We start from the raw sequence: 26,216 nt of genomic DNA on the forward strand, positions 1-26,216 counted from the left end.
ACTGAAATCATATAGAAAAGTTTATAAAAAAGACAAAAAGCTTAGAAGTAACAGTAAATTAGAATTGGAAGCACCCAACATACTAAAAACACATACACAGGTACTATCTTTGTATAGGAAAGGATTAAAATTAATGGTAAACTTATACATGAGTCGTCTATTATCAAATGTGGCAATCTGTGCATTTGGACAAAAAAATGTTATTGATATGTCACTACAGATTGATTTGAATATAATCGTCTCCTTCAAAGAATATGGTTCAAAACCTGCATTAAATAAAGGTTAATACTTAACCTGTTATTTATCTAAGATTTCGTTCAGAAGAGTTTTGTGACTGCCAATGGAATACAAAGTCAATAATTCGTTTTTCTGATTTACCAATAATTGTCCAAAAGTCACATTGCCGGCTTTGATACTAGTCGACTCACATAATGGTATAATTAAATTCTAGGTTGTAACTTGGCTGTGCCCTTAGCATTGGTGTTGTCCATGAGTGACAGTACAGACAGAACATTTTGGTAGCCATGAACATAATGCATTTAAAGCACATAAATGTAACTATAAAACATGTATATAAAAATAGAGTGTAAAAAATATATTTCAGAAGCTGAAGCTTTAAGTAGTTATGAATATTTAACACATTGAACACCAAGAGGGACATCTGTCTGACAGCGTACTGCTTTGCAGGGCCTTAACAAGTCTAATTAAAAAATTGTGGTGTTATTTGCAAATATGATCAGGAAAAACCTAAAAAATTACATGCAACTTACAAAAATATTACTGCGTTCATTATATCAGAGATCTCCTATAACCAGAGTTTGTTGCGGCTGCTAGAATGTCCCTTTTTCCTTGCTCGAGTGACACCTTTAGACTGTCACAGCCCACAGGACTAAAACATGATTTTTAATCTGCTTTTTAACAAGTTTATTAGGGTAGGATGATTCATAGAGACTTGTTATTTTATTAAATTTATATGTATGAACTTAAAATATGAAGCTAAGATTTTTTTTGAAATCTGAAAAAATCTTTAATAAATCCAGTTTGAAGTCAGTTTGCTTTCGAATTCATCAGAATTCTATCATGTGCGAATTCATAAATGTGACCAATTTCTATCTAGTTGTAAGTAATTGTTTTAATGCATCCTGTACATCTGGTATTCATGTTCTAGTTTGATTTAACCTGCTGCTGTACAACTGGCTTGCATTTGACACTTTAGTTGATGATAAGATAAACACTAATGTAAGTGTAGTAGAAAGTAGTGTGATAACTATTGTTATAGCTTATATAAATAAATAGACATTAATTTATTATTCAGTCTACCTCCCTCAAGGTCTACAAATATGAAATCTACCTAATAAATAAATAAATAAAATAAAAATGAACTTGGCACATTTTATACCAGCACACCAAACTTTATTATAAATGACAATACAACCAGTCAACGAGAACCAATTATCAGAGCCACAGCATTTTATGTCATGATGATTGACATGTTTAAGTGTCTCAATTGATCTACTATTTGAAGACATGACTTTGCCAATCTGAAAGTGAAATTGATATTATGGTGTGTGTTTGAGTGAACACTTTCAGAATGAATAATATATTGAAAGTAGTACAAAAAAATTATCTAACATATTAAACATATATCAATTATTTTCATCAATTATTTCAAAAGAGAGATTTCTAATAAAAACATTAGATTGATTGATATATCGTTTCCATATCCTGAAACTGGGCCTGGATTTTTTTAAGTTGCTCTTCTCGGATGTGCAATTACAAGGCTTACTTTTGATCATTTACCTATCAGATAAGTAGCTATCCTCCCGTTTTTTTAAATATCCCTATTTACCTATGAATACAGTAAAAGCAATGGTTCTTAAAGATTCGAACCTAATAAACTTTTCATAGCGACGGAAATAAATACGCCATATAAATTATTTCTAGGAAAGATAAATAACCTAGATAGCGACTGCAGCACCATCTGTCGGGCTGATTTGTAAATCTAAACCATTCTCGAATCCACCTGAAGGTACACAGAAAATTTCATTAAAATCGGTCCAGCCGTTTAGGAGGAGTTCAATGACAAACACACGCACAGAAGAAACATATACATAACACATATATATAAAGATATGATACAAAGTGATTTAGTCCAAGATGCAAGTTACGACGTTTCCGCTTTCTCCCGTCAAGAGAAACCAAAAGCATATTCCTACAAAAATGGAATGATAGAAAGGGTTAATTGAATATATTATTAATAGGGGTTAAAGTATGAAATTGCCGTTTTATTGTAATAGGTACTTCGAATTGACATAAAACCTTCATGATTTGAGATTTTTCAGTGAAACTATTTTCAAATGGTACCTATGGGTTTCTTCTTTTAAAATATCTGCAACATTTGGTTATCGACTTTCAGTTGTTTTTTTATTCAGCTTAAACACGAACGATGGATAGGTACTTCGAAAATTCGAGTGATTTTTGAATACGAGTCCCGACTCAGAACTAGCGCTACAGAAACAGCTCGTAATATGTATTAATGTTGCGTTTGGAGAGCGGACTGCTAATGAGCGCACCTTGCGATTTTGGTTTAAACGCTTTCGCGATGGAAATTTTTATTTGAAGAATGAACCACGTGGAAGACCGCCCACACATGTGAATAACAATGAATTGAAAGATATGGTGGAAGCCAACTCGAGCCAAACTACCCAGGAATTAGCGGTATGGCTTAACGTTACCTTACCAACAATATCGACTCGTTTGCGTCAAATCAATAAAATAAAAAAATATGTAAAATGGGTGCCTCATGATTAGACTGATCTGCAGAAAGAAACGCGTGTTTAAACTTGTGTTGCCTTGTTGAGTCGATACAGAAATGAAGGAATATTGGATCGAATTGTGACGTGTGATGAAAAGTGGATTCTTTACGATAACCGTAAGCGAAAAATGCAACAAAGCTTACTAATAAAAAGGTAATGGTAAATGTTTGGTGGTCTCAGCATGGTGTTATTCACTATAGCTCCGATCTGGTCAAGTAATAACGGCAGATGTCTACTGCGCCGAACTCCGAACAATGATAGCAAAACTTGCGGTGAAACAGCCCCGACTCTTGAATCGATTGTCACCATTATTGCTCCATGATAACACGAGACCACATACAACACGAGAAACCGTTTTAACTCTACAGGAACTGCAATTAGAAACCATTCGTCACCCTCCATATTCGCCAGACCCTGCTCCAACGGACTACCATTTTTTTCGTGATTTGGACATTTTTCTACGTGATAATTTTTTTTCCCAGGAGGCAGTACAAAATGCTTCCAAACAGTTTGTAGAATCTAGATCACCAGAGCTCTATCGCAGAGGCATAAATGACCTTCCTATGATATGGCAAGAATTGCCATTTAATAGGAAGTAAATATTGATAATATGGTAGATATTTTGATTAAATAAATATGTTAAATGAAAAAAAAGAACGAATTACAATTTTTCAGTACAAATCGGCAAATTCATACTTTAACCCCTAATATTTATTAAATAGAGATAATTTACTCGGGACGGATTCTACTCGACATTTCGGTACTGTTCGGTGTGATGCCATCTCTGCAAAATGGAAGTAGCTAATTATTTTTAGTAGATTCTGTATAGAAACTATGCATCACACAGTGAATGTGACGAACTACCAAGGACCAGAATGATCACACGTCTTGCACTAAAGCAATATTCATGGTGGTGGCGGTCATGGTTTATAAGGAGCTGAATTTCATCGATTTCTCGTTGGATTTAATGAGTTACTGAAGGTAAACTCAGCTTATTAGAATGTTGTAATTATTGTAGTCAAGTGATGGTTGTGTGTTTGGATACTGGCTAAATTATTACATTTTGATAATTCAATAAAGTGCGATGTAGTAAAATAAAATATATACAAAATAATATGCCAAAACCAGTAGTATCTAACGATCGATACCAGTGCTCTTTCTATTAATTATGGGATTTGGATTTCCATTTTTAAGGATATAATTTTTTCCAACTTAATTCCGATCCAAAATTTTCGCTTTTTCTCCGAGATTTCTTCAATACTTTGTTGGAAATAATTAAATACACGTCATGCATTCTGTGAGGCCGACTGCTTTTCTTATTTCGATTAAAAATGGTTTTTATATTTAAAAAATACAAGAACCGGCAAATTTATCTCTGAGTAGAAGTTTAGATAAATATATCGTATGAGCGGCATAACACATTCGTCGTAACAAACCATGGGTACAAGATATTCAAGTCTGAGAAATTAATCGACATCATTTTTGTACAAAATGGCTCCAGACGCTGATTCTGCATGATCGATAATTTACGCATGCGTCATCAATTATTAACCCTTCAGACATAGACATTCAGACCAGACGTACCTACATTGCAGTTTGTTGCATGTAGTGAACGTATAAATCTTCGTGATCCCGTAAGTCACTATCAATAAGGTCGGGAATTGTTTGGAGCAAAATAAATCACCGGGGAAGCGCGTACCCCGCCACCCTCTTTGGCGCATCGCTCGATAAATCATAGGACCCAACCACTTGCGTCCTGGATCGTGGCTGTGCGGACGACCAACAGGTATTTATTATTAAACTCTCATTGTATTTATATTTTTTACTTGATTGAAATTTTTATAAGTGTTTTATTTATCGAATGTTATACTTGTTTAGTGCACGTATTAAGATTTGTGCGATATTTTGAGTAGATCTTATTTTAAGAGAGGTCATATTATAGACATATCAGATACTAAGAGTAGGTACTCAAGATATATTTAAACATTTTTTTAAATTTCAATAAATTAATTTGAAATTCTATTCGAACTATATAGTTATATTGAACTCCATATAACTACGGGTCAGAAATGTAAGCCCTGAGTTTTAATGCTAGACATATATTTATTAACTAGGTACTAGAACAAATTAGTAGAGACTGACAATTTGTTGCCTTTATTTAACACAATTAAACTTCATCGCACCTTTGCGCAGGAATTGCTCACTGTTCTGCACGTCCATGTTTATTCAACTTGTAACATTTTTTTTTCTCTATTTAACTGCTATAGGTTTTTCATTCATATGGTTTTAAAGTTATCGATTTTTACGACACGATAATAGAGGTCGCCACGCCCCCACCACATATTGAAGTACCATACAACATTGTCTCCATATTTGACAAGCCTAGTCTCTAAACTAAGACTTCGTATTTACGACAGATAAACAACAACTAAACTTTTTCTGGTTTATAGCTAAATTTAGTTCTAGTTAAAACGCCTAAAAACATTAATATTTTCTAACTATTACTTTGATAGTTTGTTTTTATTTGACGTTGTAATACGTGTAAACGGCACGTAGTAAACATACACTAAAGGTACCTACAACTCTTTTCATATTAAGCGGCTCAAGAACACATACATGTGTGTGGATAGTGTGGAGAGAAAGTACCACGATGACTGTGGAACATACAGACTTTCTCTAAAACTTTGTTCACTGGTCAACAAATATAACAGTTTCAAATGTTCTTGACGGTCAATCAACGATAGACAATTTTAAAATGTACTCATATTTGCACACATACAGGCTGTACCAGAATCATCTATTACAACGTAAATTTATAAAAATTATAAATATGGTATTATAATTTACAAAGCGATATTCTTGCTTTCGTATTTTAACACATTAAAAAAAAACGGTGTACTTGTTCTAATTAAATTTTCAACATGTATAAGAAAAATATTAATTATTAAGACGAAAAAAAAGCTTAAGAAGTAATTTATGCAGATTTCATTACATGCCTATGTAAATTGATGTCGCAAATACAGTATTGTCAGGGGCATAGCCAAGCCACACTAGGTATAGGTATATAGCGTTTACTTAAAGGGGTCCCATTATTCAATTGATGTATTGCGCAGCTGCCGTCTGGGAAGGGGATAGAGAGGCCAGCGTCCCCAATTGAGTTGATCGATCGAGCTGTTGTAGTCATGCGCATTATGCGCCCCAAGTCTAGTCTAGACTACATTTTCATTTTGGTTTTTCACAATCTGTTTTAGTTAAGTTAAAACTGGCTATCTCAAAATATAATAAAACTATTAAAACATCGTCAAAACTCAAACAAAATATAAATTATTTTAATAGTAATGATCTTAATTTGGAAACGCATCTTCAACACAATGTTTATGTCTAAACGTGTGTTTACGCGAATAAATCAAATGAATTTATTGGCAGCAGGTAAGTGTATTTTAGGTACTAAATTACAAAAACTTAAAACAATAACCACTGTTCATACACAAATGTAAATAGCAATATTTATTCAATTTTGACTTTATTTGTTCAACAGTGTTGTATTATTAAAATAAAGTGCGTATTAATATCGTAATAAAAATATATGAAAAGTAGTTTATTATAGAACAACGCCCATTAGATACCGGAGTCAGTTTATTTAGGAAAACATAACATCAATAAGATTGAAGTTTATTATAATACTGGCATCGCATACTATTATAATAATATGATGACAACAACAGAATGAGTGGAATGTACTCTGTTAATGTTTATTTTGACGGTCAATGTTCAGACGAGATTTTTTTTTCCTACCTCAGCTGGTAACCTCGGAGGCTATGCCAGCGTAACCGTATGTAGTATGTTTGCTCACGAGACTAACCAGAGGACGTTCCTAACACTAGCCCTAGAAAGAGCAGTGCTTTGCAATATCCTACCACCGAATCGGAAACTCGACTCCTTGAGAAGATCCGGCGAGAAACTTAGTGGGCTGTGTCTGTGGGTTAATTTGCTTGCCGAACTCTTCGTCGCAAGTGACAGGTTCAACGAGAACGGTGACCGGTGCTTAAAGAATATAAAAGCACCGATAATGGATCGGGAGGATCCGAAATGACGTGTTTTGGGCGACAGCGACTGTTTACCATTCGGTCCGCAGGATCGAGTATGTAATTATCGGCGGCCACGACATGAGGGTTATCGTGTCGGGCCGCTTTTTCGAAATGACGCACTGATGCCGACTGAACTACTTACTGACGGAGTCCAACTAAGTCGTCGTGAAGATCCACGTTCCTCACGAGTCGCGGTGCTCCTCCTGCAAAAACGGCATTGAATGACTAGGAGGGGTTTTAAATTAGTGCCGGCCGCGCGAGCTAATACTACACAGACGAGCTCACATACTATAGTCACCACAGCATGAATGCTGCTAGTTAAATATGTCTCATCCCTTTGGAATACTTGCTGCTTTACTCAAACAGGAGCACATCATAGCTTCGCGGCTGAAAAAGACAGGAAACCCATATATACAGCTAACTGAGTTTTTCACCGGATCTTCTCAGACGGTCGTGATCGATCTGGTGGTAGATTCTGCAAAACATTGCTAGGGATAGTGTTAGTAAATTCTCTCAGGTTGAGCCCGTGAGCTCACTATTGCTATTTTTATTGGTATGCCTATAGTATAATACACCGTCCATATCTAGGATACACCATGTTTATTAATAAAACCGTTCGGACAAATGATTTTAGAAAAATCAAAATCTACTGCCAACATATGCTTTAAAAAAAACGCTAGATTTTTGGGGTTGCTATTCTTATTTCAGACAATGTTATTGACTATAAATAGCAACTGTAAAACACACTGTGATGAATAAGAAGTTTCTAATTTGTCTATATTTAATTTGAAACTTATAAAACCATTATTTCATTATTTCTCAGTTATTTTTAAAATAATTTCTCTATAAAAGTATAATATGTGACTAACATGTATTATTTACTAGGTCTCCCAACTTCAGCTCGAAGAAGCCAATTTATCCGAAGGATCACCCAGCTTGAAAGAGTTAGTTAATATAATTATATTTCTAAACACGTGTACTCATATAGGACGTGTGATTATAGTTTGCAAACTTTGCTGGTTCAGTAGGTACAAAAAAATCTTTGGTAGCCATTTGAATAAAATTATCGTCAATAAACATTTATTTTGATCCATTGGTAACTTCCATTTCAAACTTTCCAAAAGCGCTCAGTATTGTACTTAGTATATGCATTGATTGAGCATCCCGAGCTTATTCTTAACTGAGCATCACGTTTTACATAAAATGAAGTTAAACAACTCATCAAATCAAGATTGGTTTTAATTTCTCATTAATTTATTGAGAACAATATTTTTTTTAACTGGGTCGCTACTATATCTCAAAAATACCTAATACTACAGAAATTCTAAATACTATTTTGCTTTTAGACTGCCTTTGTTCTGAGCGATAAATTTACTTTATTTAATTTTGGCTACGTACTGTATGATAAATTGCTTTGTTTAAGTATTTAGCTGTTAGACATATTGACACATCTAATATCTTGTTAAATTTAGTATTTCTTTAAATTCCTTTTAAATTGGAACAGATAAAATGGCTTTGAGACAAAAAACGGTGCCAATACTTACTACGGCCGGTCCTCGCGGTTCTTGCGCCGGAAGCAGTGATCGCAGGAGTTCTGGTGATTCTCCTGAGGAAGCAGTAAGACAATAAAATTATTTAAACTTAATAAAGATTTTTATAATACGTCATCAATCAATCTCTAGATTTGTAGTAAGAAGTACAAGAATCAATTCCAATGAAATGAGTCTTATCACGATCGTAATATTAGTCTTTACCTATGAAATTGCTGTTTAGTATACAAAAAGTTAAAGTAATTTTTGATAAATATTTTTTATTTATATCAATCAAAATATGCACACATGGTATCGTTGCATCTCTGCCAACTCAGATCAATGCACTTCGTGAACAAAGAGCCAACAAAATTTTCAAAGGTATTTTCTGACGCCTCGTTGTTGGGTATAGAATTTTTGCCTGCCAAGAAGCTATCCAAACTTTGTAAAAAAGTGGAAGTCTGATGGTATAAGGTCTTTTGAGTATGATGGATGACACAAAAAATCCAATCTTGGCTTTTGTACTATTGAAACGGTTTAGTGTGCCGTATGAAGTCGAGCGTTGTCGTGTAGTAAGGACGAACGATTAATAAAGGCTGGCTGGACATTCGCGAGCTTCTCCATCATTATGTCCAGTTCCTCACAGCACTCGATTGCATTAATACTGTTGCCATTTTGTCGAGCTGTGATGAATTTAACCGGTATTAGACCTTCAATGACCATGACTATTTAAAGGTAAGTTTTCGTTTGGGACATTGCCTAGGTTCTGAACCAGAGCATACTAAATTGGATGACAGCTTTCGATTATCAAAAATAATCTATTTGTCAGCGCAAATGACAATGTGGTTCAAATTAATACGTTTCTATGTTTGTTAAGCAACGTAAAGCATATCTTTACGCGTAGGTATATCGCGCTGGCGATCGTTCAGTTCGTGCCACACCCAATTAAATTTTTTTTACGTTGCCATTTTGACTCAAATGGACTAATATTGTTTTGATGCTAACGTTCAAAGCTGCTGCTAGTTCAGCGGTAGATTGAGTATCAGCTTCAGCATCAGCTTCCACTGTCGCCTTTAATTGGTTATTGTTGACTTTAGTTTTCGGGCGACCACGGGCTCATTTTGTCGGAAGCATTCAAACCAATAACGGGCCGTGCATTCGTTTGTTGTGTTCACTCTGTCACTATCATGTTCACATGTCATTAATGTTATGAGCCATTTATGCGGCTTTGCTACCGTCACTGATCGTATTTTCCATAAATAGTCATTTTTTATTCTGTCTAGAATGAAAAAGATACAAATGCAGTGAAAACAAACAGTAACCAACAAACATATTATGTCGTTTCAAATGGCCAGTATTGTAAAACAGCAACTTCATAGGTAAAGACTTATTGTCACGGTTGCCTGAATGACGCACATTTGTCATTTCCGCAATAATTAATTTGATCTATGATTATAGGAAGAGTTTCAAGATGCTACGGAATATCATCCAACGTAAGTACCAAATTGATGTCATTAGTGTATCGGTATAGGCTGCAAATACGTGCGTTAATCACATCTTAATAGGTACGTTAATCACATTTTAATGAAGACGTCGTGGCCTAAAGGATAAGACGTTCGGTGCATTCGTATCTAGCGATGCACCGGCAATTACCAATTTTTTTAATGAGATGCGTACTTAATAAATATTCACGAATAACTTCCACAGTGAAGGAATAACATCGTGTAATAAAAACCAAACCCGCAAAATTATAATTTATGTATTTACTAGTGGTAGGACGTCTTATGAGTGCGCACGGGTAGATACCACCACCCTGCCGATTTCTGCCGTGTAGCAGTAATGCGTTTCGGTTCGAAGGGTGTGGCAGTCGTTGTTCTGTAAAAACTGAGACCTTAGAACTCGTATTTCAAGGTAGGTTGCGGCATTTACGTTGTAGATGTCTATGGGCCCCGGTAACCACTTAACACCAGGTGGGCTGTGAGGTCGTCCATTAAACCTAAGCAATAAAAAAATTTACTTAACCAATGTAGATACTAACAATTTTGATTCATACGTTTGAAATCTTAAAATACACTCTCTAACATTTGAAGTGTTCTTTGAAATCAAAGGTTATTTTAACACTACAATATTCGTGCTAACAACACGGTAATTCATAAGTAAAAACTCTCTCTTTCGAATGTGCCTTTTAAATGTTAACTTTTACCTCTTGATCATTATTTGAGATGTTTGTTTAAGGTTCTGAGATTTTTATAAGTTTTTTTATACTCAAAGAATTGAAAATATTCAATCGACTCATTAGACCGAACTTGTCTTTTCTTTTGCATTAGAAATTAAATCAATCGACTAAAATAAATATTCAATATTAATCTTTTAAGTTACATTCATTACATAATATGAACTTACAAAACAATTACATTTCCATAATTATGTATATTATATATTAATAGTAAGACTCGAATAACTGGAATTCAACGAAATCGCACAAGTATACATATATTAATATAGCTAGAACACAGACTTCGTTCAATCTTGCGACTTGCCCTGTAGGACATGAAGACTGGTTCGAATATAACTGAAGTTAATGCCAACAGGTGGAGAAAGGCCTTTAGGGAGAATTTAAACATATACCAAATTCGCTTGCCTTTTTTGATTGAAGGATTACCTACTGGTGGCCCGGAGGCCTTTCCAGTTTCACCAGGACAGGTAGGCGACCAAAGGTTCAGCCAGGAGGGGACGCTTGCCTATCTATCATGGTTTTTTTATTTATTGCTTAGATGCGTGGGCGAGCTCACAGGCCACCAGGTGTTAAGTGGTTACTGGAGCCCATAGTCCACAACGTAAATGCGCCACCCTTCTTGAGATATAAGTTCTAAGGTCTCCAGTATAGTTACAATGGCTGCCTCACCCTTTAAAGCGAAACGTATTATTGCTTCACGGCAGAAATAGGCAGAGTGGTGGTGCCTACCCGCGCGGACTCACAAGAGGTCCTACCACTAGTAATGTTTAGATTAAGAATGTTAACGGTAACACACTGATGCTGTTAATGACATAGGCGACTGTTGCTTAAAGGGAAAGTGCAACTACCAGAGCAAACGAAATATGTAGTATGAACGAAGTATGATGATAATAAATAAAAAGCTCGGATTTTTTTATCTACTCTTTTTAATACTAAGATATTTGATAACATCATATAAATCTGTTTGAAAATTTTAGATACGACATGGATTTACATATCTCCTTCGAGGATTGCGAAGTGGCCATACATAAATTTTTCAATAATGACTTAGTTGGGGCTATGAACATAATGAGACCATGGTAATCCACTTTTTATAACCTATAACATTTATTATTGTAATATCTGTCCAAAGAAACATATTGATTTTATATAACAATTGAATTGAAAACTTCCAAAATAAACACATTTAATGAACCCTTAAATATGTTTACTTTGGAAAATTTTCACATATTTCCTCGAAATCTAAAATTAGCCGAGCTGTTGGTTCACATGTGTTAAGCAGTTACCGTGGCCCAAAAATCATAACATAACTGTCGTTCACCCTAAGAATGAGACCCAATTCTCAATTGTACCGCAGAAGGTACTTCTCACACACTTCAACCCTGAACTGAACAGAAATGGTTGAACGGCGATATCAATCAGTGCAGGCTCGAAACAATGATACAACAACAACCCTAAAACTATAAATTTAAACGCTGCAAAAATTTTTGAAGCTTTGATTACTTATTTTTAGGGCACGTACTTCTTTGTACCATAGTCTGGGTGCGTCCATTTTTGAGTTCATACCGGCGATGTTGACTTTTGACCACGAACAAATCGGTCGGTCAATTGTTGCACTGAAGCAGTGCATTACCATTTGTAACAAAAATCGCAAGAGTTTCTCCTTAGTGGAGAGTCTCGGTACCATTATAAAAAAGGTGGGTATTAAAAATCGACTCATATAAACAGATTTGACAACGACACCAAAGCTTATTTAAATAATTAAGTTAATTTAAATCAGAAATACTTAAATTCTTATAAGTGAATGCTTCTTGCAGTTATGTATCGCTTAATTAAATATTCAAGTGTTACAATAACAAATCAATTACATATTTTTTGAGACAAATCAATGGTCGGTCTTCAGAAGTCCGCTTTTGAAATCAAATCTTAATGTTGATCTTTTTAAAATAAACACACTTTGTAACATAATTGACATTTAATAAATTAAATTCCATCTTAAAATATTTTATTTCCATTAATATTACATACATATTTTTGAAATGTTATCCTGTTATTAAGTAATAATATAAGCCTTTAGCTAAACAAATCTTCGCTAATTCTAGCGACAAAAAGATCACGTTTAAAGGTCAAATCTCTAGCAATTATTAATTTCAATCGTCATTTATAAGCAATTAAAATTAATTGTACTGACTACTCAATATCAAGCTACGAAATAGAAATATAACAGCGAGCAGTCAAAATGATACAAAGAAATTCACAGCCCAATTACGCGTTGTACACGGATTTGGAGGCTCATGCGGAACTGTGCTATGCTGAAGCTTTACTCCTCCAAGCCGCCATGACAATCATGGAAGGCGAAGATTTAACTGGCCTCATTAAAGGCACTATTAAAGTGAAGAGCTGTTATAACACCTACAAGTAAGATCTATTTTCGTAATGAAGGTAAACTAGTGTTTGTGGTTAGCAATATTTAAACCAGAATATAATAGTTTGTCGTAGTAGTAGTAAAATTTTTAAATATGGATTTGCAATATATCATTCATTTTTGTTTTGATAAAGACAATTCACGGATTTTTCTATATTTATTTCCTTTGTATTTCATAACAATAAAATAGCTACCCGATTAATAAATTATAAAAGAATCATGCACTTTGATAATGGTATTCGTAAATGAAAAAAAAAAACTGCATAATATCATACGTAGTTGGATAGATAAACTTACATACCATAGTTAAAGTTCAAACTAAATACTATGTATTTGTAAGTATCGTGCACCTGAAAAGTGTTTTATCCACATCTACAATCTTAGATCTCAAATTTTGTAGGACACAATACCTGTTTTTAATTGATGTTAACGTGAATATAAAACAAATCTAAATGAAACAAAGATGTAGTTATTAAAATAGTTTTTCGTTTCCCATCACAAATAAAACAAAAATGATATATTTCGAGTTTTTAATTCATTTATACGTACGAGTATAACTTTTTGTCCAATTTTGACTAATTCGTATTGAAATAACTGTGTACACAAAAAAATACCTGTCATAAACGTGACTGACACAAGTTTTTTGTACACATATTTATATTACAATCGGAACGACTTCAAGTATTTGAACTGAGTAAGTTTCACTAAATAACATCGAAGAATTATTTACTTCCATTTATGATGTGCATGTACTAATAGGATGAACGGCTATATTGCCACTTTTATACAGAAAACAGACATATGAACCCCTAATCTTGTTTTATGTTAACGAACTAAAATAATAGATATTATGATCATAATCATCATCATTCTCCTGCCCTTCTCCCAGTCACCTGGGGTCGGCGCAACCTGTTTTCTCCTTCCATACTCCTCTATCATATATCATTTCTTCGCTCACTCCCCTCTTACACATATCGTCTTTCACGCAATCCATCTATTTCTTCTTAGGTCTACCTCTTCCTCTATATCCTTCCACATTCATAGTTAACACTCTTACCAAGCTCATTTTCATTTCGTTTCATCACATGTCTATACCATCCCAAACACGCACTTCTCAACCTCTCTGTGCCATTTTCAGACTTTTTCTAACATATTCATTCCGTATTCTATCCATTCTCGTTATTCCACACATCCATCGCAACATTCGCATCTCTGCTGCATGCAATCATAATTACGATTATAATAATATATTGAAAAGATAAAAGAATTGATAAAAATGAGTAGAATTGTGAATGTGTTTTATGCATAAACAGGGAATGCTCTAAGATCTTAGAAAAGAAACAATGGGACACTGATGAGTCGAAAAGGCACTTCCAAAGCGGAGTTCGCCTCGGCATGGCTACGTTCAATGTCATGATTTCGCTGCTGCCTCCAAAAATCATAAGTCTGCTGGAATTTGTGGGCTTCTCAGGAAACAAGGTAATTTTATTAATGGGTTCAAATACCGAGAATGATACAAAATAAATAACTTGATTGATATGTAGGTTATAACAGTAATTACGCAAGTATTTTATTCTTATCTAAACAGTGCTATCAATCATACTCGGCTGATAAAGAAATAGCAGTATTCTTTGTTTCGTTGTTTCTTTGAACTTGAGAATTTTAATCGAATTGAAACCATTTTTCGTATATGTTAAGGAAGTACTAAATATAAAAAGGATGAAAAGAGAAATCTGATAAATCTATCTATCTATCTATCTATCTATCTATCTATATATATAAAAATGAATTGCTGTTCGTTAGTCTCGTTAAAACTCGAGAACGGCTGGACCGATTTGGCTAATTTTGGTCTTGAATTATTTGTGGAAGTCCAGAGAAGGTTTAAAAGGTAGATAAATATGAAAATGCTCGGTATTAAATAAAAATAACAAATTTGTTTTTCCTTTGATGTGTCCCCCGTCGGACGGATTCCTTTTGTTTGTTTTAAGTTTATTTTATACAAAAATTTAGGTCTTTTATTTATTGATTGAGGCACTACCAAGTCTGCCGGGTCAGCTAGTTTAAAATACATACAAACGACCGACCAATTGAAAAAGTTACATCTTGTATATATCATACTTAATGTTCATTTTGAATATTATTTAATTCAATATCGCTTCAGGGTAAACTTAAAACTGTTATTGTTGTTTTTTCTTTTTAGGAAAATTTGAACTAAATTAACAAAAATAAATAAATTCACAACAATTGGTACTAATTGGTTCTAATGATAGTTCGGTGTTGCTCGGGATATGAACTTCAAGTTTATATAGTGTTTTAATCGCTTTGATGACATTTTCACTAATTTTATGGATGATAGCGTCTTTGCACATTTAGCTCTTTGTGACTTCGAAGCATGCTTGCTGGTCAAGTTAAACCGGTCACCAGTGGTCGCAGTTTTTCTTTCACGTCCTTGTCTTCTGGGTCCTGTACAGTCTGGTCAGCTGACCTCTTGGCATTTCGGTACATCACATTTTGATACGCGTACGGTTTGAAGGTTAAAGTCTCCGACCGAGCATCTTCACTGGCTTTTAGTTGTGGCATATAGTTTCGTAAAAAAATACACATTAACACGCCAGGCAGGCATTCGCAGTAAAAATTTAAAGAAAACTTAAATATAAATTCAAATACAAAAATTGGAACAAGTTTTATTAAATTAACACAATTATTAATAAAAAACAAATAAAATTCGACAGTATATATTCCAAAACTACTAGCTAATAATTTTCGTCATTATCCGCGATAATTACAACATGACAAAACAAACTTTTTCTTTGCCTTTCTCTAAGTTTATCTGCATTATATATGTATGTACATATGTATTAGATTTTTTTATGAGTCACGAGCAGGTCGTATCCGACTGATGCATGACCACGACCACTCTGTTAAGAGTGTACGAATAGGAAGAAGAATAATGTATTAGATTATTGACCTTCATTAAAATCTATATATATATATATTAATCATTTTAATTATTTAAACCAGGACTTAAATATTTTAGTATGTTTATTACTTCTTCTTCTTAGTCGAATACTTCATTGCTGAAGGTCGTGTCCCTGAAAGCCCTTCGTAGCTCTTTGTACCATCAGCTTCCATTTGCTTCGGTTTTTGGTTTTATTACACATGAAGGTTTTTTTTTGTGAAGGCGCTGGGTCTGTCTGAACTACAAGCAGCGTCTCGATCGCCGGGCATGAGGTCTGTATTGTGCGATCTGACATTGCTCGGGTACCATCTCGTCATATGCCATTTCGTCGGAGCCTCTGGAGATCTGAAAGTCTGCGAAGAAATACTCGAGAAAATACTCAAGGTAGTGGTTGTCACGCTTACCTTACTAACAATACTAAAAATCTACGCGAACTATGCTCCAATATATCGCAGACACGGTGCTATAAAGTCACTTATGCAATTTTTGTAATACTGAGTATGAGGAAAAACATTTTGACGCGACAACGTCTTATAATTCGATGGAGCCGGCTGCACGCACGAAAAAACATGACTCATGCGGCGTTACCTCGCTCTGAGGCGATGTGAGCGATGCATCCGCGTGGACAGCTGCTATACAATAATACATTTACATGTTTTCGTCAAGTATGAAGTTCAGTGAAAAGTGAATGTGGAGTCAATTTTTTATAGCAACGATAATTGCGATAATTGAAAAATGAAACCATTCCATCAGTATTTTCTTATGACGTTGTCACGTTCAACTATCGTCAGTAAACCGACTTTACAGACAACCGATTTTTTAATAGTTATTAGGGAGACGAGAGAGATGTTTGCTTTTACTGATGAAGTTTTAAGTTGTAGTTTAATTATTATCATTTTATTTCTATAGCCTAGCAGAACTATATAAGAATTATATTTTTCTCCTGAAAAAATACATAATTTGCATAAGTGACGTTATCGCACCTTATGTGCGATATAATAACAATACTAACCTAAAGCTTAATATGTATTTCATTTAAATATTTTTTAATAAGATTAATCTGCCAATTTTGTACAGTAATAATTTTAGCTTGTGTTGCATTGTTTCAAAAATTTTTTACTTTTACAGATATACCCCGAGAGCGTTTGGTTCTTAGTGTTCAAAGGGAGACTGGAATTCCTTCGCGGCCTCTTTGAACCGGCGATAAGCACCTACAACTGTGCTTTGAATAGCCAGCATAATTTCAAGCAGTTCCGCCATCTATGCTTCTGGGAGATCATGTGGGTCAATAGGTAATTAAATTGTTACATTATATGTCTATTTGTAATTTCAACTAATGCTAAATACTAATAAAATTATTGTTATTCTATTCGAATCAAATTTCGTTTTTAGCTTGAAAATGGAGTGGCGTGAAGCAGCACAATACGCTACTAAACTAATGGATGAGAGCTCATGGTCCCGTACCATTTACTCGTACACCAAGGCGGCGATGCTGCTGCAACTCGGAAGCGATATGACCCCAAACGAGAAACACCAGTGCAATGAATTGTTAAGGTAATAAAAGGACGTTTTTATATTGACTAGTGGTCTCCCGGTAGTCGAAATTCGACTATAATTAATTGAAATTATAAATTAGTATATACACTATTATGATTCTATTGTCTAAGACTTCTACTTCAAAGAATTCTATTTCTTCACAGATTTCACTAAGACTACACTTTAGACAAATATTAACAAAGACAAACAAGAAGTCGTCGTGGCCTAACGGATAAGACATCCGGTGCATTCGTGTTGAAGCGATGCACCGGTGTTCGAATCTCGCAGGCGGGTACCAATTTTTCTAATGAAATACGTACTCAGCAAATGTTCACGATTGACTTTCACGGTGAAGGAATAACATCGTGTAATAAAAATGAAACCCGCAAAATTATAATTTGCGTAATTACTGGTGGTAAGACTTCTTGTGAGTCTGCGCGGGTGGGTACCACCACTCTGCCTATTTCTGCCGTGAAGCAGTAATGCGTTTCGGTTTGAAGGGTGGGGCAGCCGTTGTAACTATACTTGAGACCTTAGAACTTATATCTCAAGGTGGGTGGCGCATTTGCGTTGTGGATGTCTATGGGCCCCAGTAACCACTTAACACCAGGTGGGCTGTGAGCTCGTCCACCCATCTAAGCAATAAATAAAAAAAACAATATTTAATCTCTTTAAACTTATTTGTAAATTTACCGGAATTCGACTATAATCATTGACACCTCAACACTTTGATTCATGTTATTTATAACATAATTTCTCTTTTGTTGAAATTTTTTATTGGTAACATTAAAGCTACTATGTGATTAACAGCTTCTAAGTAAATCAAAGAAACATCATAGACCTTTAAAAAATCTTAGTCTTAGATCGGTCTAACATTGCATTGCATAGTTGATGATGTATAGACATTTAAAGTCTAACATTGCATTGCATAGTTGATGATGTATAGACATTTAAAGTCTAACATTGCATTGCATAGTTGATGATGTATAGACATTTAAAGTCTAACATTGCATTGCATAGTTGATGATATATAGACATTTAAAGTCTAACATTGCATTGCATAGTTGATGATGTATAGACATTTAAAGTCTAACATTGCATTGCATAGTTGATGATGTATAGACATTTAAAGTCTAACATTGCATTGCATAGTTGATGATATATAGACATTTAAAGTCTAACATTGCATTGCATAGTTGATGATGTATAGACATTTAAAGTCTAACATTGCATTGCATAGTTGATGATGATGGGCTCTGAGGATCGCTTTAAAGTGATGATAACTATGAAACATTATTACAGGAATTGTTCCTTTTACAAACAACGCATAGCCGGAAAATCATTGCCTATGGAAAAATTCATGATTAAGCGCGCAGCTCGATACTACACACAGGGAGGGCGCCTAGTGTTGCCGGCTATTGAACTACTCTGCCTATGGAACATGTTCGGCATACTCACCTACAATTCAAGAGGAGCACAATACGTACTCAAAGTAAGTATTTAGTTGTAATTAGTATATTTACATAGTCATATGTCACGAAGGTAAGAATCGAAAACTTTACATTAAAATAATGTGGTATATCATTTATTTATCTATATATCATTATTTGTAGATGGATTTAGTAAAATTCGAATATGTACCTTACATTTACCTTATGTACATATTTACAATGTATTTATAACATACCATACATAGGCTTAGATCCGATGGTATTAACATTTTCATAGTAGAAAACAGATTAGAATAAATTCAAAGAAGATTAAATTTATAGAATTCACCAGATGGAAATTGATGGCTTAGGCTTACTAGCATCTGTCGTCAGTATCGTGAGTGTAGACTTGTTTCGTCTTTGTAAATCAAGAACAAAAGAAGAGGGCTTAAGGAGAATAAATGTAGACATCTAGGCCCACGTTATAAACTTCCAATATGGCAGTTTATGACTTAGGCTTAGTTGTCTGTCTCTTCAGCATCGTCAGAGAAGTATTTCGCACTCGTAAATCAAGAACAAAAGAAGTTTATGGAATCAGCTATGAAAGAATTAACAAAAATGACTGATTAAATCATGTACTTTCAAATGTTATTTCGTTTTTTTTATTTATTTCTCCTTTGAGATATATGATTTTACAACATATTTATTTACAAAAGTATTTGTTGAAATTTAAGTGAATTGTAAAGTTTTTCAAACTTAAGATTGAATTTAGACAATTAGGCATCATAAACTTCCTATATGATGCTTCTTTTGCTTCTGTCGTCAGCATCATGAGATAAGTGTTTCATACTCGTAAATCAAGTACGGAATAAGTCCTTTGAATTGATATGGCAAGAATGAATGAGACATCTAGGCCCGCCTCATGAACTTCCCAAATTATTTTCTAATCGAAGTTTATGACTTAGGCTTAGTTGCCTCTGTCTTCAACATCGTCAGAGAAGTGTTTGACATTCGTAAATCAAGAACGGCATAATTCCTTTGTACTGATAAAATAATAATGAATATAGAAAATAAGCCCCGCATCTTAAACTTTCCATGTGGCAGTTTATGACTTATCTTTGCTAATCAAGAACACTAGGTCTTCGTAATCGATAAACAAAGAATGAATGTAGACATCAAGGCCCGCGTCATAAACTTCCCATATGATTTCCCATATGGGAGTTTATGACTTAGGCTTCGTTGTCTCTGTTCTCATCATGGTCAGAATAGAAGTGTTTCGACTTTGCAAATCAAGAAAGAAAGAGACCCTTTTATTTGCTTAAGCAAGAAAGATCGTAGACAGTAAGGCCCGCGTCATAAAATTCCCATATGATTTCCCATATGGGAGTTTTACTAAGGTTTAGTTGCCTCTATCTTCAGCATCGTGATAATACAAAGCTTCTAATTTTTAGAATAATTATTAAGAACGAACTAAGTCATTGGAATCTGTTTAAGTAGAAGAGTAAATGCAGACATCAAGGCCCGCGTCATAAACTTCCCATATGATTTCCCATATGGGAGTTTATGACTTAGGCTTCGTTGTTTCTGTCGTCATCATGGTCAGAGTAGCAGTATTTCGACTTTGCAAATCACGAAAGAAATAAGCCCTTTGATTTGTTTGAGCAAGAATTAATGTAGACATCAAGGCCCGCATCATAAACTTCCCATATGATTTCCCATATGGGAGTTTATGACTTAGGCTTCGTTGTCTCCGTCGTCAGGATCAGGATATTACAAGTTTTTCATCTTTGCAAATCAAGAACTAAATAAGTCGCTCCAGAACGGAAAAAGTCCTCGGAAGTGGTAAATGAAGAATGAATTGTAGACAATAAGGCCCGCGTCATAAACTTCCCATATGATTTCCCATATGGGAGTTTATGACTAAGGCTTAATTGCCTCTGTCTTCAGCATCGTGATAGTACAAACTTTAAATTTTTAGTAAATTAAGAACGAACTTAGTTATCGGAATCTATTTAAATAGAAGAATAAATGCAGACATCAAGGCCCGCGTCATAAACTTCCCATATGATTTCCCATATGGGAGTTTATGACTTAGGCTTCGTTGTTTTTGTCGTCATCATGGTCAGAGTAGAAGTATTTCGAATTTACAAATCAAGAAAGAAAGAAGCCCTTTCATTTGTTTGAGCAAGAATTAATGTAGACATCAAGGCCCGCGTCATAAACTTCCCATATGATTTCCCATATGGGAGTTTATGACTTAGGCTTCGTTGTCTCTGTCGTCATCGTGGTCAGAATATAATTGTTTCGACTTTGCAAATCAAGAAAGAAATAAGCCCTTTCATTTATTTGAGCAAGAATTAATGTAGACATCAAGGCCCGCGTCATAAACTTCCCATATGATTTCCCATATGGGAGTTTATGACTTAGGCTTCGTTGTCTCTGTCGTCATCGTGGTCAGAATAGAAGTGTTTCAACTTTGCAAATCAAGAAAGAAAGAAGCCCTTTCATTTGTTTGAGCAAGAATTAATGTAGACATCAAGGCCCGCGTCATAAACTTCCCATATGATTTCCCATATGGGAGTTTATGACTTAGGCTTCGTTGTCTCTGTCGTCATCGTGGTCAGAATAGAAGTGTTTCAACTTTGCAAATCAAGAAAGAAAGAAGCCCTTTCATTTGTTTGAGCAAGAATTAATGTAGACATCAAGGCCCGCGTCATAAACTTCCCATATGATTTCCCATATGGGAGTTTATGACTTAGGCTTCGTTGTCTCTGTCGTCATCGTGGTCAGAATAGAAGTGTTTCAACTTTGCAAATCAAGAAAGAAAGAAGCCCTTTCATTTGTTTGAGCAAGAATTAATGTAGACATCAAGGCCCGCGTCATAAACTTCCCATATGATTTCCCATATGGGAGTTTATGACTTAGGCTTCGTTGTCTCTGTCGTCATCGTGGTCAGAATATAAGTGTTTCGACTTTGCAAATCAAGAAAGAAATAAGCCCTTTCATTTATTTGAGCAAGAATTAATGTAGACATCAAGGCCCGCGTCATAAACTTCCCATATGATTTCCCATATGGGAGTTTATGACTTAGGCTTCGTTGCCTCTGTCGTCACCGTCTTGATATAGGAGCTTTTAATTTTTTGTAAATTAAGAACTAAATAAGTCATCGAAATCCATTTATGTAAAATAGTAAATGTAGACAATAAGATTCGCGTCATAAACTTCCCATATTAGAGCTTAGGCCTTCTCAATCCTTAGCGGTATATGGGCAATGATTTGTATTCGTGAATCGAGAACGAAAAAAGTATGTGAAAACGGCAAAGAAATATTTAACAGAAATAACAAATGAAATAATGGACCGAAAAAAAAAAATTTTGTATTTGTTTGTCTTTGCTTAATTCTATTTGTGTAATTTTTGTTCTTTTATTCTTGTATCTCACTTTGAGTTACTGATTTTACGGCACAATACGAATTGACGTAACTTGCCATATGATTTCCCATATGGGAGTTTATGACTGAGGCTTCGTTGTCTCCGTCGTCAGTATCAGGATATTAAAAGCTTTTCATCTTTGCAAATCAAGAACTAAAGAAGTCGCTCCAGAACGGAAAAAGTCTTCGGAAGCGGTAAATGAAGAATGAATTTAGACAATAAGGCCCGCGTCATAAACTTCCCATCTGATTTCCCATATGGGAGTTTATGACTGAGGCTTCGTTGTCTCTGTCGTCATCGTGGTCAGAATAGAAGTGTTTCAACTTTGCAAATCAAGAAAGAAAGAAGCCCTTTCATTTGTTTGAGCAAGAATTAATGTAGACATCAATGCCCGCGTCATAAACTTCCCATATGATTTCCCATATGGGAGTTTATGACTTAGACTTCGTTGTCTCTGTCGTCATCGTGGTCAGAATAGAAGTGTTTCAACTTTGCAAATCAAGAAAGAAAGAAGCCCTTTCATTTGTTTGAGCAAGAATTAATGTAGACATCAAGGCCCGCGTCATAAACTTCCCATATGATTTCCCATATGGGAGTTTATGACTTAGGCTTCGTTGTCTCTGTCGTCATCGTGGTCAGAATAGAAGTGTTTCAACTTTGCAAATCAAGAAAGAAAGAAGCCCTTTCATTTGTTTGAGCAAGAATTAATGTAGACATCAAGGCCCGCGTCATAAACTTCCCATATGATTTCCCATATGGGAGTTTATGACTTAGACTTCGTTGTCTCTGTCGTCATCGTGGTCAGAATAGAAGTGTTTCAACTTTGCAAATCAAGAAAGAAAGAAGCCCTTTCATTTGTTTGAGCAAGAATTAATGTAGACATCAATGCCCGCGTCATAAACTTCCCATATGATTTCCCATATGGGAGTTTATGACTTAGGCTTCGTTGTCTCTGTCGTCATCGTGGTCAGAATAGAAGTGTTTCAACTTTGCAAATCAAGAAAGAAAGAAGCCCTTTCATTTGTTTGAGCAAGAATTAATGTAGACATCAATGCCCGCGTCATAAACTTCCCATATGATTTCCCATATGGGAGTTTATGACTTAGGCTTCGTTGTCTCTGTCGTCATCGTGGTCAGAATAGAAGTGTTACAACTTTGCAAATCAAGAAAGAAAGAAGCCCTTTCATTTGTTTGAGCAAGAATTAATGTAGACATCAATGCCCGCGTCATAAACTTCCCATATGATTTCCCATATGGGAGTTTATGACTTAGGCTTCGTTGTCTCTGTCGTCATCGTGGTCAGAATAGAAGTGTTTCAACTTTGCAAATCAAGAAAGAAAGAAGCCCTTTCATTTGTTTGAGCAAGAATTAATGTAGACATCAATGCCCGCGTCATAAACTTCCCATATGATTTCCCATATGGGAGTTTATGACTTAGGCTTCGTTGTCTCTGTCGTCATCGTGGTCAGAATAGAAGTGTTTCAACTTTGCAAATCAAGAAAGAAAGAAGCCCTTTCATTTGTTTGAGCAAGAATTAATGTAGACATCAATGCCCGCGTCATAAACTTCCCATATGATTTCCCATATGGGAGTTTATGACTTAGGCTTCGTTGTCTCTGTCGTCATCGTGGTCAGAATAGAAGTGTTACAACTTTGCAAATCAAGAAAGAAAGAAGCCCTTTCATTTGTTTGAGCAAGAATTAATGTAGACATCAATGCCCGCGTCATAAACTTCCCATATGATTTCCCATATGGGAGTTTATGACTTAGGCTTCGTTGTCTCTGTCGTCATCGTGGTCAGAATAGAAGTGTTTCAACTTTGCAAATCAAGAAAGAAAGAAGCCCTTTCATTTGTTTGAGCAAGAATTAATGTAGACATCAAGGCCCGCGTCATAAACTTCCCATATGATTTCCCATATGGGAGTTTATGACTTAGGCTTCGTTGTCTCTGTCGTCATCGTGGTCAGAATAGAAGTGTTTCAACTTTGCAAATCAAGAAAGAAAGACGCCCTTTCATTTGTTTGAGCAAGAATTAATGTAGACATCAAGGCCCGCGTCATAAACTTCCCATATGATTTCCCATATGGGAGTTTATGACTTAGGCTTCGTTGTCTCTGTCGTCATCGTGGTCAGAATAGAAGTGTTTCAACTTTGCAAATCAAGAAAGAAAGAAGCCCTTTCATTTGTTTGAGCAAGAATTAATGTAGACATCAAGGCCCGCGTCATAAACTTCCCATATGATTTCCCATATGGGAGTTTATGACTTAGGCTTCGTTGTCTCTGTCGTCACCGGTTTGATATAGAAGCTTTTAATTTTTTGTAAATTAAGAACTAAATAAGTCATCGAAATCCATTTATGTAAAATAGTAAATGTAAACAATAAGATCCGCGTCATAAACTTCCCATATTAGATCTTATGACATTGGCTTAGGCCTTCTCAATCCTTAGCGGTATATGGGCAATGATTTATATTCGTGAATCCAGAACGAAAAAAGTATGTGAAACCGGCAAAGAAATATTTAACAGAAATAACAAATGAAATAATGTACCGAAAAATATTTTTTTTGTATTTGTTTGTGTTTGCTTAATTCTATTTGTGTAATTTTTGTTCTTTTATTCTTGTATCTCACTTTGAGTTACTGATTTTACGGCACAATACGAATTGACGTAACTTCCCATATAATTTTGCTGTGGAGGTATATGACATAGGCTCAGCTTGGAAGTTGTCAGCAACGTGAAAATATTCTTGTTACCTATTCATAAAAAAAGAACGAAAGAAGTTCTTCTTTGAATCGATTGAACAGGAATGAATGAAGCTAATAACTTCCCATATATTGACAAAAATTCCCATATAAAAATTCCCAGTTTTCATATCCTTATGCAATAATTTCATCTTTAAAATTATTTTACAGGTAATTGAAGTGACCCGCGAGCGTGTCGAGGATCATCGGTTTGATTGGATGGGCATTTATGTTGCTGACAACCGCGCCTTGCTGCGCTATATGCACGGATGCTGTCTGGCCGCCATGGGTCTACCTCGTCTGGCTCTTAACAGCTTCGACGCTGTATTCCAGTAAGTCAGGAAATGTCATAGAAACTTAGTCATAAACATTATAATAGGTTGGGAAAAAAGTCTTTTCGCATTATAGTGTCTATAAACTTGTAATAAAATTTCGTTGGACTGCCAAAACCAATTGTCGCGGTATTTTGATCAGAAGTCCCATAATTTCTATAGCAATGGGATCATGCCCCTACCTACAAGATGGCAAAAAGTTATCGATCAAAATAGTACCTACATACTTTACTTAAATGTAAATAAACTATATTAAAAATTGTTGTGAATTTTCTTAAAAAATCCGAAGAAGCTTTTTCCCCAACCTATTATTATTATTACTTATTTAATAGTTGTTATATAACTTGTGTTACGTCAGTTTGTCAGATTCTACCAGAATAAAAAAACCATTAATATTTTTTTTAAAAGTAAAGGATATATACAAATTCTTGATGCGTTTCATTACAGTGTTTTCGATGAGGATTTTATGTTTCATACCAATTCATAAAAACCTGTTTTGTAAAACATTAAAATAATTTTCAACAGGCTGAAGAGTGAAATTAAAGAAGATACATTTCTGTTTCCGTACACTGTGGTCGAAGTAGCAATGTGCCACTACCAACTAGGGGATAAAGATAAAGCTGTTCAGCTCTTAAACGACGCTAGGTAATGTATTTTCAATATATGAAGAGTTGCTTCTACTATTGCTGGGAAA

At 34.9% G+C, this 26,216-nt stretch overlaps 1 protein-coding gene across 5 annotated transcripts in view; it reads left to right on the forward strand.

Annotated features, from left to right (window-relative positions):
• LOC114245148 (tetratricopeptide repeat protein 39B) overlaps nucleotides 1–26,216 on the forward strand; it is a 32,989-nt gene that overhangs the window by 977 nt on the left and 5,796 nt on the right. The window contains exons 1-14 of one of the 5 annotated variants that reach the window (XM_089729742.1): nucleotides 2,987–4,602; nucleotides 7,790–7,848; nucleotides 8,409–8,521; nucleotides 9,892–9,926; nucleotides 11,647–11,748; nucleotides 12,183–12,366; nucleotides 12,930–13,087; nucleotides 14,408–14,573; nucleotides 16,276–16,440; nucleotides 17,182–17,345; nucleotides 17,446–17,607; nucleotides 18,892–19,081; nucleotides 25,362–25,522; nucleotides 26,048–26,167. In XM_089729742.1, the coding sequence (XP_089585868.1) occupies nucleotides 8,414–8,521; nucleotides 9,892–9,926; nucleotides 11,647–11,748; nucleotides 12,183–12,366; nucleotides 12,930–13,087; nucleotides 14,408–14,573; nucleotides 16,276–16,440; nucleotides 17,182–17,345; nucleotides 17,446–17,607; nucleotides 18,892–19,081; nucleotides 25,362–25,522; nucleotides 26,048–26,167 (1,715 nt within the window). In that variant the 5' untranslated portion in view covers nucleotides 2,987–4,602; nucleotides 7,790–7,848; nucleotides 8,409–8,413. Of the gene's footprint in view, nucleotides 1–2,986; nucleotides 4,603–5,878; nucleotides 6,246–7,789; nucleotides 7,849–8,408; nucleotides 8,522–9,891; nucleotides 9,927–11,646; nucleotides 11,749–12,182; nucleotides 12,367–12,929; nucleotides 13,088–14,407; nucleotides 14,574–16,275; nucleotides 16,441–17,181; nucleotides 17,346–17,445; nucleotides 17,608–18,891; nucleotides 19,082–25,361; nucleotides 25,523–26,047; nucleotides 26,168–26,216 lie in introns of those variants that run through there. The other 4 variants (XM_028177185.2, XM_089729749.1, XM_089729744.1 and 1 more) reach the window with 4 other exon arrangements.

The sequence above is a fragment of the Bombyx mandarina genome, chromosome 01, assembly GCF_030267445.1.
Source record: "Bombyx mandarina strain Sakado chromosome 01, ASM3026744v2".
Lineage (NCBI taxonomy): Eukaryota > Metazoa > Arthropoda > Insecta > Lepidoptera > Bombycidae > Bombyx > Bombyx mandarina.